Below are 13,671 nucleotides of genomic sequence, written 5' to 3'. Positions count from 1 at the left end.
CTATTATCAGATTCCTCTTCTTCCTCGCGATCCTCTACCGCCCCTATATTATCCTCTTCTTCTTCTTCCTCCTCCCCCTCCTCCCCCTCCTCCTCCTCTACTGCTGACAACGAGGCGGCTGATAATAAGGCTACTAGAGGCCTTATCACACCTGATATTATTAAGGGCGCTAATGCGGCCTCTTTCTCTATAATCCTGACCTGCTTATTACTTGTAGCTGGCGGCTGACGGGATATAGATCATGACCTTGACCGGGATTTGGTTTGCTGACGCGGAAGGGGGGTAGATGCAGAGCTCGCCTTCGCTGGCAAGGGCCCTGGGACCTTCAAGATACCGCGTTTTTTAGCTTCATTCCGAATAGCTGTGACGGCTTCAGTTGTCCTGCGAGGCACGTACATATCATTACGTTGTTGGCCAGGCGCTGGAGGCGCGTCGATTCGAGGGATGGTAGTACGGCGGAGATCATATGGAATTGGGCCTCGCGGGACCTGATCGGGCTTCTCTTTAGTCTGGCGCGGCATTTTAGCAACTTTCACGACTCTGAATAGCTTCGATTTAACTATTTTAGGAAAAGAATGGAGTATTTTATGGGGCTGGTGGATAAAGTGCTGGGCTACCAAGGTGAGTAAGTGATGTTACGGAAAGAGTGTTATTTTGGTGGGGACGCTAACACGACCGCCTCGATTTTTGAGCGCGGCAGATGCTTGTTTGCTCACATTTCCTACACCAAGTCTACTTCATATTCCTCATGGGTCTGTGTAAGGAGCAATGCTGGCAATTGGACATATAAATAGATAAATATCAATGTACCAAAGAGAATACCTCCTCCCATACTCCCACCGACTGCGCCACTGTGTCATGATCGGTTCCTTTGATCATTTTGCATTCGAAGTCAACTTCCTCCAGGCTCGGTGTCTTCCAACTCTCTTCAAAATACTTCTGCCCCCGACTGCCTACCAGCGCATCCGTCTCAGAAAAGTACGCCCTGATAGTGGCTCTTTCACTGCGGTCCCTCTGCCGCTCCAGTTCTGCCAAAGTATTTCTACAGGCAGCATAATCTCCACACACACCCCATTCGCCCCCATCGCCCTTCCGAAGACACTGCAGTGCCTCGCTGTTCGCACCAACCGTGTTCTCCGTGAACATGAAATTGATAGCCAAGCGGGAGAGCTCTTCTGATTCTTTCTTCGGTACACCATAATCGCGCTCAATGCGCCTGAAGTTCTCGTCTAGGAATGTTCGGTCTTCGTCCGCCTGGGTAGTTCCTATACCAGAAGACATGGACATGCGGCGCATCACAGCACCGCTCGAAGCCAGCACGGGACTGGCCCGGGTGACGAAGAAACGCGGGATAAGGTGCCAGTAGTCGAATGCTTTATTGGGCAGATACTTTGCAATCTGCAGTGAAGTAACGCGCGAATGGGCAAGATCAACCCAGGGGGCTGTTACCAGAGTTAATTAATTAAATATCACCAGGATAGGTGTACTGAAGAGAAGAATACCAACCTAATAGGAAAATAAACGGGTCGACATGATCTCGACATCTCGCCCATGTGTTAAACAAGTACATCGTGCCCGCACTATGCGAAGCCAGACTCACACGCTGAATGTCGAGGTGTGCTAATAACTTCGGGACCAGCTCAACCCAGACATCAAAACGTTGTGAAAGCGGGACGTCAGTTGAACCGCCCATCCCCGGGCGATCGACGACAATCATGCGAACGCCAGCCCGCTCTGCCATGACGTGCATAGGAACTCCAAGATAGCGTGACGCAAACATGCCAGGGAGATAGAGTAGCGCGGGACCGGTTGGGCAGCCTATATCGGCGAACGAGACGGATAGAACGCCATGAGTTGTGTCGATGGTAATGCGCCGGTGAAACCGGCTATCGCAGACGAGTGTAATAGGGTCCGGCATTGTCGTCAGGGAGAGAAAATAGAGGGGATATGAAGAGGTGAAGTCTTACATTTGGTTTCATGTCAGCCTACGGATAGTGCGACGACCCGTACCTTTCCCATTTGGGTTAGTTATGGGCCCATTTCGAGTCAGTATACAGTTGACCGAGTACGGTCTTTGATGTAGCAACTGCACTCTTCCTACGTACTCACATCGCCCCTTCCCCGGGAATACACTCAAGCAATGTAGGAAGGAACGGCCCGGCCAGGGTCCTTCCTATTGTGGCATACAACATATATGACCTCATTGTTCTGGCAGGTGCCAATGCAGCCGCACTTTCCGCATGTGAGAATAAGGGCAAACGGAAGGAGCGACTGGGGTGGGATATTGGGGCAATAGCCAATTCCGTGGTAGCTACTACTAGATATGGCTGAGCTGGCGGAGTGCATTGCATGGTTTCTGTTAAACATCTCCGCGCGAGTATTTGCCGCGAAGACGTGCCATCCACAATACATACAATTATAAATACTTACTATATGTTTAGACCTATACAGCATCAATATACTTTCTAAGATCCCTATGCCAATATTGTATTCTCCTGACACAGGGAAGTTTGCTGCGCACGGACCGCAATGCTTCTTGTTCCATTGCCTATGACAGACATCGCACAAGGAATAGATGGACCTCTCACGCCCAAGAATTAGAATAGTGGACCATAATATAGTATGTTTCCACGTTAGAGAAGCCGATGTAACGAGGAAATGAGGGCCAACATCTGGTACGTATTATGCTGCTGGGGTAAGCGCAGTATAGACATTTGTACGCCTACTTGTAACTGCCTGACACTTGACTACCAATACACCAATAAGGATAGAATTTCAAATGAAGAAATTGCGGAAACACCTTTGCGCCTTGTCTTGGACCCAACTTATCGACTTCATTGAGGCAACTCATGCGTCGTGCTTTCGTCTCATTGACGCGCAAAGTCCGGGTCCAGACGATTACAAAGAGAATCAGAATCTACCTCCTCGCCATTTTTCCAAAGGTACTCCCTGACGCGACGGCACCAACGAGTGCGGATATATTCCAGTAGTGGTAGACTGAGCTGGTCGTACTCTTGAATAACTCCTCCAAGTAGCCGTTCAAAGTCCATCAGAAGCAATTCCTCTTCATCCTGAATTTCGGCCGCTTCCGCCTCATCAAATGGGGCGTCCCTGATTCCGTGGTAGCCACACTGGAAACGGCAGCAGGTGTGTGTCAATCCAAGGTCGGTAAACGTAATAAATCGAAGAACATCGCGCGCAGCAGTTGCAACGTTTGGTGTATCCAGAATAAATCGCTGAAAAATGCATTCTTTTTCCTTTCCCGAAAACCACAAAACGGGACCATGATCCCAAGGGTCCCCGAGTATAATGCGCAACGCCATTGAGATTGGGGTACAGCCTGCTATGGAACAGGAACAAGAGCAGTCGTCTGTGTGGCCAGACCCATATACTACTCCAATTAAGTCTCGGTTTCGATTCCACATATCCTCGGGACTTCCTACTGTGGTTGTGGGTATAAACTGCAGAAGTTTCGACATAAGATAGGTTATGTTTCTGGAAATGTGGTGGGAGGGCACGCTGCCTGTATTTGTTCGCGGAGAGTGTAGGCTCGCACCCTTGCCAATAAGCCATTCTACTCTTTCAATGCACTCTCCCATCGATTGCTTGTCGAAAAGTTTAAGTCTTGCTTTGCTGATGAGTGCATATCCCTTGGTATCAAGAGCATCAATATCGCGGAATCAAGATGTATAAAGAAGATCCATATCGTCTACCGAGAGGGTTGGACCATAAAGTACGGAGACGTCTTGATCCCACTCATAACAGCATGGCCGGAGAGATGAAGGCGCAAGGATACTATGCTGTTTAAGCTGAGTGTGAATCTCCCCGGCATTTGAGTCAGGCAAAAGCCCACGTTCGAGACGGAGCTCTTCTTGTGAGGATTCGGGTAGCATAGTCCTGGCCAGTTCCAGCAGGTGCTTCCGGCGGGCTATGAAAGAGTCGAATACAATCCCTTTTATCTCTTTAGATTCGCAGGCCCAAACTGTTGAATTCGAAATCGGGGAACCATAGTCAATGAGAAGTTTAACGGAATCCGGGGAGCCATACTCTACAGCCGTTCGTAACAGCGAGTGAAGTTCATAGGGTTCAATGGTAGACATGGACTCGAGTAGGATGCAAAGGCCAGGAACCCAGCTCAAACACATTCGACAGAGACTATAATCATCAGAGGAGACATCTCCTGATACAATGACCCTTTTAAGCTCTGTCTCAGACTGGGACAAGATCGCACGAGTGACATCTGATACCATAAATGCTGCTGAAGTCAGTTCTGATATCATGTTAACAAGGTAATGCTTTTGTATGACCTACATTCCTCGCTGTGTATGAACGCAGACCTGAACGCCCCGACATCTCTCCCTGATAGATCGTTATCAGTGATCTGAAGCCCAATACCGGCGAGCCATGTTACAAAACAGCTAAGATATCTGCTTTGAAAGTTCATAAAGAAGATAATCTGGTGAAGCATGTTGTAGGGATGCGGGGCGTTTTCTAAGGGGCAGCCTGCGTCGACGAGATATCGGATGATCGGATAGTACGGTGGGAAGTCCGTATCGCACGAGCTCATAATAATTTCAAGGCACAGGGCCTGGTCTTGTCAGTCTCAAAGCACACGGTTTATAAGTGCAACACCTACATCTATCAGGGTGTTCCCTCTGTCAGTCTGGTCAGCAGGGCCGGCCCGCCCTTCATTGAACATTTGTTGTAGGCTGCGAATAGCTTGATTAGAAATCTCGTCATTCTGCTGTTGACTACAATGTTCATGATGTTCATTTGTGAGTTGGCTGATCAGGTTGAATGCTGGCGAATTCCACGGAACAGTGCCACGAAACCGCAGTGAAGGAGACAGAGCAAAGCCATGCGTCCCGTTTTCAATGGTAATAATCAATTCAATTGACATCCGTAGCCATCCACTGGCAAAACGAACCTGCTTCGTTGTTTCAGTATTTCGGTACTTGTGGGATGCAGGTCGACGCCGTGCTGGATATTTCGATGCGATCTGAACCTGCGGCTGAGACTGAACGCAGTGGCCTTGAATTGAAAGCTCCTGAGATTCGGTCAATTCAATGATTCTTCCAGTGTTATCATCACGTCCCTACCATCTTATCAAACCTTGAGCCGTATTGTTCTATCTTGGTCATCGATGAAATCTCTAGGAGCTCGACATTGCGTAGTGACTCCGTCTGCTGTATCTGCAATCTACCACCGTAATGGTCAATAAAACGAGCTCTTTTGACTTGGAACAGAGTGGACTCACGCTAGCAATGCTGTGTTGAGATTGATCTGGAGGGTCTGTAAGATATTCGCCGTGCCCTTGAGGGTATCCCTGCGAAACGGATACTTCGCCTTCTTCGCCGTCTCTCGCAGTTTCTGGTCCACTCCACTGCGCTTTGGAATGACAGAGCATTTGGCAACTTGATTGTTGACCTTTATCAGCCACGTCTCAGTCTAAGATACTTTGAGTGTAATATCCGCAGCTATATCCGGATTCACAGCACTAGTTCCGGCCAGTAACTTGTCCAGAATTTGCAGCGTCGATAATAGTCTCTCGGCTTTCAGCTTAACGCTCTCGATTTCGGTGTCGAACGCCCGCCAGCCATCGCAGTATGAGATTAGCGCCTTGCATGCCTCGATACTGAGAGATGCGATTCCAAATGGTTCCGCCATGGGTTGCTTGATGGGTATAGAGAAGGGAGGAAGGACGTAAGGAAGAAGAAAATTTCAGAAAAACTGGCAGAATCACTTCATGAAGCGCGACAAGGCTGTCGGAAAAGACTCAGCCCCTCACACGTCACGCTGGGCTGCTGATATCCAACCAGACGTGCAGGTTGTCGTCTCAGCCTTGCCGAAGTGCTGGAAGAGCCAACACCAATCAAATATCTCATTTATCGTTGCTGGGCAGGATGCGGTCATATGCAAAAGCTAGATTCATTTGTCGATCACAGCGAAGAGGATGATCCGCGACGTTCTATGTTAATATAGATCTAATTTTGAAAACCCTCCTACCACTATCCCTGACAGCCCCATACAACCGCACCGACAACGGCAACAACGAAACCCCATCGCAAGAGTCCCCGTCGAATATGATACTGCGCCGTTCTATCAATCGCCTCTGAATCATTAATCCTCGGAAACGGCACATCAGGAACCTCAACCCCAAGCATATTACACAACGGTTCCCACCCATCTTTAACATTAAAAAACAGCAATCTCTCGGACGGAACCACAGCCTTCAGCCGCTCAAGATGCTTCTCATAAACACCGACATGTGGTCTATTCACTCCAAAGACCTTCATCCACAGCACCTCCAGCTCATTAATATAATCCACGAACCACCTCATCCCAGGAAGCGGCAACAGCACCACTCTCAAGAACCAAAGCGTCGCAAGACCCGCAACTTGACTCATACTGCGTTCCCACAATTGCGGATCGCGGGTCGTCACAATGACCAGGGCATCGGGGTATACCTCTAGCAGTTCGGGTACGAGCTGGTCACCCGGGGAATCAGTGATAGCGACGTAACCATCCAGGGTAGATTCCATAAGCGAGAGGGCGGCTTTGCGATCATCTGGTTGTCCAGTGCCCCAGAGCCGCAGAATCCGGATCCATGATTTGATTTCTGACTCTGGACCCAGTGTGATCTGGGTGCCGCTGTGGTAGACTGGGCCGTTTAACAGGATGGATAACGCAGCGCTGAAGGAGGCGGTTCCGGTGCGTGGGAGGCCGGCGCCTATTACCTGTATTTTCTTCCCAGGGTGGGCGACGGATGGTTTCTGGCCCATTTTGGGATTGTGATAGTCGGGGTGGGCGTCCTTACTTGGTACAGCTGTGGGCGGAGGTATAGGGCTGGCCTTTAGAAAATACTGGCATCTGATGAATTTATAAATCGCACGGTTCAGCACAAAGTCAAATATGTAATAAGGCTCCACCTGTCATCGCGAGATGCCTATTAATTGACTCGATTTCCGGTATCGAGTAAGCACTACAAGGGTGCTCGTATTCGGATTGGATACCATCAACAGAGCACACTTGGCGGCTGAAACCCAAGAACTTTGGACGTTTTCAGCTGAGAGACTGCCAAGAGGTGACAACTGACGAGAAACATATCCAGCGTACCATACAGCTCTCTATGCCCCTCCACTGAGAGTTCTCTTTGATGGTACTGAAGAGTGGGAAGATCGCAATCAGAAACAAGCATCATGGCCTCTAGATGCCTGATGTTTTCACTTTTTGTCCCAAGCCTTATCGGGACGATGCCGTGTTTGGGACGCCTGATGGGATGGTTTGCGAGAACTGGAACGCAGTATATCTCATATAGTTCACTACCATGATAGATGGTTGAAATTGGATTGCGGTTGGAGGATGTTTCCACCACGAAGGTCCCCATGGACGAACCGTTGTGAATTGATATACCGAATAACGGTGACCAGCTGGGTGCTAATTCCAGTGTGACATCAAGTTGAAAAAGACTAATCCACGACGCACTCTTCACCTCTTATAGACTCACTCTTGCTAGTCTTGTCAGTAGGCAGGAATGGTCCAGTTCGGGCCTTGAATGGTGAATGTATCCAGAATCGAGGGTTATCATAGATCTGCGCATCTTCTAATAGACTGGATAAGACATCAATGTCGAGAGAACGTGAACTTACAGTACTGATTTTAACCGTAACATATCGGCCGGATCCCTCATCTCGGACCAGCCATATGGTCGAGTAGGTCCCATGGGCTTGCCAGGCAGAAATGAAGCAATATGGAGCCCTAGTGGGGAATGACCGTGGCTTTAACTTATCTTGGTTAATTATAAGACTCAGTGTGGAGCAAGAAATGTTCCAATGCCAACAGGGGCCACTTTGTTCCCATGAATGACAAATAATCAAAATTATATGGCGCTATGTACAGTGATATGCAGAAAATATGCAGAAAATATTATACATCCCGAAATGAATGAAAATGGATATGCCGCCACCACCGTAACCTTAAGAACTTTCGCTGTTCTCCGCTCCACTGTCCTTGCTCTCCCCAGAGCCTTCTTGCGTATACCGACCCGGCGCAGATGCAGACGAGGATGCGCCCACGCGATTCGGGTCTTTGTACTTCCTCTCCTGCATCTGCTCCGGCGACATGAGATTCGCGATCTTTAGACCCCTTCTTGCCCCTGAAGACGCAGATCTAGGCGGACCTTGTTTAACTCTTTCTGAAAGCTCGATAGGCTGTGTAGACGACGCCCTCGGAGGCCAAAGCTGTCCTTGTTTTGGCTGTTGCTGAGACTCTTCAGCCTTCGCAGACTTCTCCCCCGTAGGAGCCCCCTCTTTAGCTTTCTGCTGGGTCTCTGCAGACTTCCAAGGCTGATCTCCCTCCGACGTAGGCGAACTGTCTTTCGACTTGTGTATAGACTTGCGCTGCGGCGATTGCAATGGCACAGGCGGCCGGCCCTCAACAGGCGTGGGCTCTCTCGTAAGTTCCATATTGGCGATTAATTTCCCACAGAGATCCTCCAGAAAGTCGCGCGGAAAGGTATCCTTCTGCCGCGCATACTCTAGGACAGTCGCGCTCTTCGCCCAAGTATCAACGACCAGCTGGCGCGGCGACGCCCCCGGGTCCGTCCGCGCATAGACATAACTCACGGTCGCGGCACTGAGGACCGATTTCCGATTATTGTCGATTTTCCGCTCGCACATCGCAAAGGCTGAATTTTGCAGCGCGCTAATCTGGAATTTCCCCGCGAGCACCCATAGCTGGAAGAGGAAGATGACCTGGCATCGCGACTCGAGATCGGGCGCCAGCGCGCCGCGGTACATCCAGCTGACTATCTCGGCGAAGACATCGGGGTCTTCGGCTGGGAAGATAATGGGAGGGCCCTCGGTGACGCCGGATCGGAATCTGTCTTTGCAGACCGCGTCGAAATAAGGGGAGCACTCGCACAGCAGCTCCAGGTGCACGTCGAATGGCGTGTGCTGGGGGCCCACGTTGATGTGCGCGATCCCGGCACTTAGGGTTCTGCGACTGTTAGTATCTGATATGCTATATAGAGACGGGGAGCTTGCTTTTTCTTGAGTTGGCCCGCCATTGGAGTGAAGAATGCTGCATCGCGACAGTCAGGGGATGATTTAAGGAGTTTTGGCTCGTGGCTGATCTGCAAGATTCACTGTGGGGGAGTTCCTGAGTCCGTGATTGTGGCTCGTACCAATGAGATCCACTCGATTCTGCATAAATTCATAATGCCCATTGTTATCTTATCGGACTATCTTATCTTGGGTATTCAGGTCTTTAAATAGCGCGAGGTTGTAGTAACTCTATTCACATTGTCAATACCTTCCTGCCTGACACCCCAGGTGTTAGTAGGCAATCCATATGAGAATCAATCTGTGTATTGCAAATGAGATGTTGGACTCGCCGTCCGTGTCTTCTAATATTGTATCTTGAGTTCCCAATTCGGCAAATGCTCGGAAACGTGTGGGTCGACAGCTGAGCTTGAGCCTGGGCGATCCGCTCAAAGCGCATTCTGAGCAGAAATTATATGTATACACAATTATATATATCAAGTACGCATTCAACTTCGCATCCAATATCCTGATTCTCCCCGAGTATAACAGCGCTGTTGACTTGACTTTGTCTCCACACTTGAATTCAGAATAATGTCGAGACGCGTGTCATTTAACTCACTATAGAAAGGATTTACTGCAGTTGAGTTACGACTTTTTCAGCCCCATACACTGCCTCTCTCAGAACTCTGGCAGCGCCATACTTAGAACAAGATATCCAGCGTCAAGAATGTGTCTGCAAGACATCACGCCTCTGCTGTATCCAATGTCCCACCATGCCTTGCCTGATCACAAACTGCTCCATCCAGGAACGGGAGTTAGTGCCAAATCCTGATATCTCTGGTGTTGGTGTAGGTCGCTCTCATTCCTCTGAAAGAGGCGGCGCGCTTTGCTCACACTGCTTGCTAGGTTCTAGTCGGGTTTGTCGCAACCGCCTGGGCGACTTTCTTTTCGATACTACTTTATTATATTTCGACCCCTTATGAATTGTCATCAGGTCTGCTGGACTACTCGCTGCGGCGGCTAGTGCAGAAGACTTTACGCTGGACGTCAACCGGACATTGGGATAAACCATTGAGGGCTGTAAGTAGAAGACCTAGGTACAGCCAGATCGATATTCACACTTTCCATAAAGGTCGTGCTTGCAATGAGTGACCAGCAATTGGTAACCGGGTTTGCCATCATGATCGGTGCCTATTCTCAACTACGATGTTCGTTGTCAATCTACCACTGGAAGATGACCACGATGCTTACCTGGTTCTCGACTACTACCCATCTTGCAACCTTGCCGTTTCTTCGGCGGTATCTGGACATGCACAGATTCATTCTCTTCTTGCGGGTGTTCCTCATGTTTGCGCTAGCAATCATCCTAGCCGTCGCACTCATCCCAAGTCCAAACTTAGGATACTATAACCCAGCAACCCCTTCCAATCTAGCAACTCCTGCCAAGTGCATTATGAGTCTTCCTAGCTTTGGGTTCAATTTTATCAAGAGCGGGATGTCCGCAATAATATCGGAAATTATACTTTTCGGGGCGCTGCTTACCCGGCTCATACGCATGTTCCCGGCCACCAGAGACGTGTCGACACAATCTCTAAAATCTGTTCAAACCATGTGGCGACACTCTATTATTTGGGCCTGCAGAAAACTCGAGGGGATTCCTCGCGTTGTAGGAATATTCACTGCGCCACCGCTGCTAATCTCCCTGGTTTATCTGGTCTCAATCCACGCGCTATTCAACCTCCTACGTTCTGGTGCTTTTGAGGTAGGAGCCCGAGCTCCATGGGAGATGGAGAACTTCTGGATTGAAGCATACTCATGAGCTTACAGTTATTATGGCTACTCTTTTCCCTAGTATGGGGATGCATCCGCCTTTTTAGTGTTCGTTCGTATTCTTTAGAAGAAGGCCGAGCATTAGAGGAGGACTTTTGGGGGTTTGGCCAAATAGTGCCAACACCCCTGCTATTTATACCTGTTCTTCTCATTTTTGAGAACTTGTCTGGTACTTTCCCTACATTGCAGTATACCCTCATTACTAATGGTCTGTGTGAACAGAAATCGCCCGTAAACGAGACAATGTTGCTTCAATCCAATCACAAGCTCAATTGACTATGATACAAACACAGTCACAGGCGGACTTTCCTCTACATCCTGCCATGGACTCGACTACAACATCGAGCACAACATCGCCACCGGCAGCAAGTGACTCAATCTATGTTCGGATAATAGCTATCTGCAACAAGGACTTCCATGCCGAGAGCTGGTATCTGGCGTGTTCGTATTTTAACATGTCCTGGCTTATGGGGCTCTCGCCTATAATACTTCTTCAAGCCAGCGAGCGCGTATTCGAAAGCTTTGCGCTAGATTGGGCCGCGCTTTTGGGCATAATATTTGGAGGTGGATTTTTATTTATCTCAATTATGCCCATGTGCGCGGTCATACATAATCTTGATCCCCCAGAAACTCAGCGCCATCCATTCTCCATAATCCGAATTTTCTTTGACCATGGACGGGCTCGCTTCGTATGCTATCTCCTTGGCCCTGTCTGGTGTGTCATTTGCCTAGGCCTGGTCCTAGGACTACCAGAATTAGCATTTCTCATGTATTTTGCCCCGGCTCTGTATATGTTGATATTTTTCTTCACATTTCTCATCTTCCTCTCTTCCGTCTATTCCAAGGTTTTATTGCGGCGGAAATAGACGTGGTTTCAGCTTGATACATTTATATTGTCAGGTTAGTATAGGCATAAAAATGGAAATATCCTACTCAGCAGAGATATATCGAAGCGAACCCTCGTCTATCAATAGAGATATAAGACACCGTAGCCCTGATCGTTGGCGCTCTGCATTGGTGGGAAATTTGACCTGGGCTTCGTGCTGGGAAGCCATATTAGATTCATTCTAGCTTAGTTTTGCATTAGGAATACATGTGTTGACACAGTTCTGGCTTGTATTTAATATATTCAACTTTTATGGTAATTGATTGCTTGTTCGGTCGGTGTTTGAACCAAAGAGACATGACACGGTCCACCCGGTAGAGCGGGCTTGCTACATATACGGAGATACAGCAGACGCCGGTGACCGTGAATAGGACATGTGTGGTTTTCGGGGGAGTCATTGTAGTTGCAACTATCTACTGGTTTGCCATTTTCTCATGGAATAAGGCGGTCTATAACAGACGAAACCATCAGGGCGAGCAAGAGGATTAGCGTTGAGTGTGGAAGAAGGGGGAAGACAGAAGGGTCAATATACCAGCTTCTTATCTGTCTGACTTCTGGTGGTTAGGGTGGCGGCCTGTACAAGACAGGGCTGATTCTAGTTTTGCCTTCTTCCTGTTTAAATCTAATACTGTTTTATTTAAGTAGCTAAATTACTAACGGCGAATACTGGACAATATTTGACTGGCCGTGTAGTCGATACAGTCTGAGACGAACCAGATCTTCCAAACTTTACTGTCTTTAGACCCATAAGCTGACACTTCTTATAATGCAGACCGTGTCCTAATATACAAAGATTTAGCCTCCGCTTTGACTGAACCGTTCTGGTCCAAAATCTGCGCCTCAAGGAACCACTTCCTACCATCCTTCCGTCTTACCCATGATTTAATGACAACTACATTAGGAGTAGGAACGGGCGCACGGTAGGTCACCTCAAGTTTGGCTGTAAGCAAAGGCTGCCGTTCATCCGAGCCAAACACCCGGTAAGACTCGGCGCAAAGACCCAGAGTCTCGTCCAACAAAGCTGCCAGGAGTCCTCCGTGGGCAGTGTCAATGTAACCATTCACTCCGGATTCAAGTTGACAGAAGACGACAAAATGTGCCTCTTCCGGATCCTGCAATGCATCATTGTCTTTTCCCTCGTTGCCAGTTACTGGGTCTTGCCTGGGGGTTGACTTTCGCATGAACGCCAGGACCCGTGGGACGGTGTCATACGAGTTGATCGTTTTGTTGAAGAACTTGTCGGATAAGTCACCTTTATTGTATCGCGTGACGAATGGGACTGACTGGTATCGACTGGAGATGCCCATGTAGGGGTAGACGAAAGGTAGCTTGGCGAAGAAGTCAATATCTGCCTGGGAGACGGGGAGGTTGCTGATCAGCTCTCCATAAGTGTGGTTGTACATGGTTTCTTGTAAGTGAGGAATAGTTCGGTACGGGCGGTTTTGGCTAGAATATAACGACTGTTTGCTAGGAGAAGAGGAGCAGAGGGGAGGTAAGTATACGCCTTCTTCTCTCTGCCCGAATACCCGCGGTTCCGAGGTCCAGCTGCGACGTGGAGTTTATAAGAAGCCAAGACGACAGAACAAAAGCTTATATCCATGCCCCGAAGATATGGCCAAGACAATTGATCCTCGCGTGTTGCACTAACTACCCACCTTTATTTGACGTGCGCTAGATTTGGCGTTTCAAAGCGGCTCCGAGGCTCCGCGGATTCGCAGACGTCAGCTCAAGAATAGAAAGAGGACATGCATATGCAAAGAAGCGCGGAACCGTAGTCAAGGGTATCAGACGGCCAATCTTGAATCAACCCCTCAGTCGGATCCATAAAGCATTTCTATGGATTCCCAGGCCTGATATAGACATGGCCCAATATAAATAGAGCACAAACCGAGCAGCGTTCATTTCAATCCC

The 13,671-nt window shown here is 48.8% G+C and overlaps 7 protein-coding genes across 7 annotated transcripts; 1 reads left to right on the top strand and 6 right to left on the bottom strand.

Annotated features, from left to right (window-relative positions):
* Positions 1 to 661: 661 nt before the first annotated feature.
* Positions 662 to 1,947, bottom strand: ASPSYDRAFT_48523 (alpha/beta hydrolase). Its single transcript, XM_040847645.1, has 2 exons — positions 1,507 to 1,947; positions 662 to 1,442 (listed from the first exon to the last, which is right to left on the bottom strand). Exons 1-2 carry the CDS (start codon positions 1,916 to 1,918, stop codon positions 802 to 804), a joined length of 1,053 nt encoding a protein of 350 aa, XP_040700052.1. The 5' UTR covers positions 1,919 to 1,947; the 3' UTR covers positions 662 to 801.
* A 713-nt stretch (positions 1,948 to 2,660) lies between these two features.
* ASPSYDRAFT_407738 (uncharacterized protein) lies at positions 2,661 to 3,867 on the bottom strand. The gene has a single exon (XM_040846146.1). The coding sequence runs from the start codon at positions 3,597 to 3,599 to the stop codon at positions 2,868 to 2,870; it is 732 nt and encodes a 243-aa protein (XP_040700051.1). The 5' UTR covers positions 3,600 to 3,867; the 3' UTR covers positions 2,661 to 2,867.
* ASPSYDRAFT_92431 (uncharacterized protein) lies at positions 3,681 to 5,667 on the bottom strand (the record flags this gene model as incomplete). The annotated part of the gene is made up of 6 exons (XM_040852679.1): positions 3,681 to 4,255; positions 4,312 to 4,588; positions 4,637 to 5,047; positions 5,100 to 5,199; positions 5,258 to 5,388; positions 5,458 to 5,667. 6 exons carry the CDS (start codon positions 5,665 to 5,667, stop codon positions 3,681 to 3,683), a joined length of 1,704 nt encoding a protein of 567 aa, XP_040700050.1.
* A 236-nt stretch (positions 5,668 to 5,903) lies between these two features.
* ASPSYDRAFT_48520 (sulfotransferase family protein) lies at positions 5,904 to 6,973 on the bottom strand. The gene has a single exon (XM_040847644.1). The coding sequence runs from the start codon at positions 6,780 to 6,782 to the stop codon at positions 6,009 to 6,011; it is 774 nt and encodes a 257-aa protein (XP_040700049.1). The 5' UTR covers positions 6,783 to 6,973; the 3' UTR covers positions 5,904 to 6,008.
* Positions 6,974 to 7,778: 805 nt separating this feature from the next.
* ASPSYDRAFT_48518 (BTB/POZ domain-containing protein) lies at positions 7,779 to 9,226 on the bottom strand (the record flags this gene model as incomplete). The annotated part of the gene is made up of 2 exons (XM_040847643.1): positions 7,779 to 8,997; positions 9,147 to 9,226. The coding sequence occupies 2 exons, from the start codon at positions 9,224 to 9,226 to the stop codon at positions 7,977 to 7,979; spliced, it is 1,101 nt and encodes a 366-aa protein (XP_040700048.1). The 3' UTR covers positions 7,779 to 7,976.
* Positions 9,227 to 9,332: 106 nt separating this feature from the next.
* Positions 9,333 to 11,811, top strand: ASPSYDRAFT_71043 (uncharacterized protein). Its single transcript, XM_040850548.1, has 5 exons — positions 9,333 to 9,892; positions 9,951 to 10,124; positions 10,177 to 10,806; positions 10,872 to 11,043; positions 11,097 to 11,811. The coding sequence occupies exons 1-5, from the start codon at positions 9,818 to 9,820 to the stop codon at positions 11,738 to 11,740; spliced, it is 1,695 nt and encodes a 564-aa protein (XP_040700047.1). The 5' UTR covers positions 9,333 to 9,817; the 3' UTR covers positions 11,741 to 11,811.
* Positions 11,812 to 12,521: 710 nt separating this feature from the next.
* On the bottom strand, positions 12,522 to 13,163 carry ASPSYDRAFT_92427 (PaaI family thioesterase; the record flags this gene model as incomplete). The annotated part of the gene is made up of 1 exon (XM_040852678.1): positions 12,522 to 13,163. The coding sequence occupies one exon, from the start codon at positions 13,161 to 13,163 to the stop codon at positions 12,522 to 12,524; it is 642 nt and encodes a 213-aa protein (XP_040700046.1).
* Between the last annotated feature and the right edge of the window lie 508 nt (positions 13,164 to 13,671).

Source organism: Aspergillus sydowii, assembly GCF_001890705.1.
Source record: "Aspergillus sydowii CBS 593.65 unplaced genomic scaffold ASPSYscaffold_10, whole genome shotgun sequence".
NCBI classification, from domain to species: Eukaryota; Fungi; Ascomycota; class Eurotiomycetes; order Eurotiales; family Aspergillaceae; genus Aspergillus; species Aspergillus sydowii.
This window is presented reverse-complemented; position numbering and strand designations above follow the sequence as displayed.

Bases quoted from the DNA above. Each gene is read 5' to 3' on its own strand.
- ASPSYDRAFT_71043 (XM_040850548.1), top strand. From the start codon at position 9,818: ATGCCTTGCCTGATCACAAACTGCTCCATCCAGGAACGGGAGTTAGTG. The intron at 9,893-9,950 runs GTAGGTCGCTCT...ACTGCTTGCTAG, and splicing joins CTGATATCTCTGGTGTTGGT to GTTCTAGTCGGGTTTGTCGC. The intron at 11,044-11,096 runs GTACTTTCCCTA...CTGTGTGAACAG, and splicing joins CATTTTTGAGAACTTGTCTG to AAATCGCCCGTAAACGAGAC.
- ASPSYDRAFT_48520 (XM_040847644.1), bottom strand. From the start codon at position 6,782: ATGGGCCAGAAACCATCCGTCGCCCACCCTGGGAAGAAAATACAGGTA.
- ASPSYDRAFT_48523 (XM_040847645.1), bottom strand. From the start codon at position 1,918: ATGCCGGACCCTATTACACTCGTCTGCGATAGCCGGTTTCACCGGCGC. The intron at 1,443-1,506 runs GTTGGTATTCTT...CTCTGGTAACAG, and splicing joins CCCGTTTATTTTCCTATTAG to CCCCCTGGGTTGATCTTGCC.
- ASPSYDRAFT_407738 (XM_040846146.1), bottom strand. From the start codon at position 3,599: ATGGGAGAGTGCATTGAAAGAGTAGAATGGCTTATTGGCAAGGGTGCG.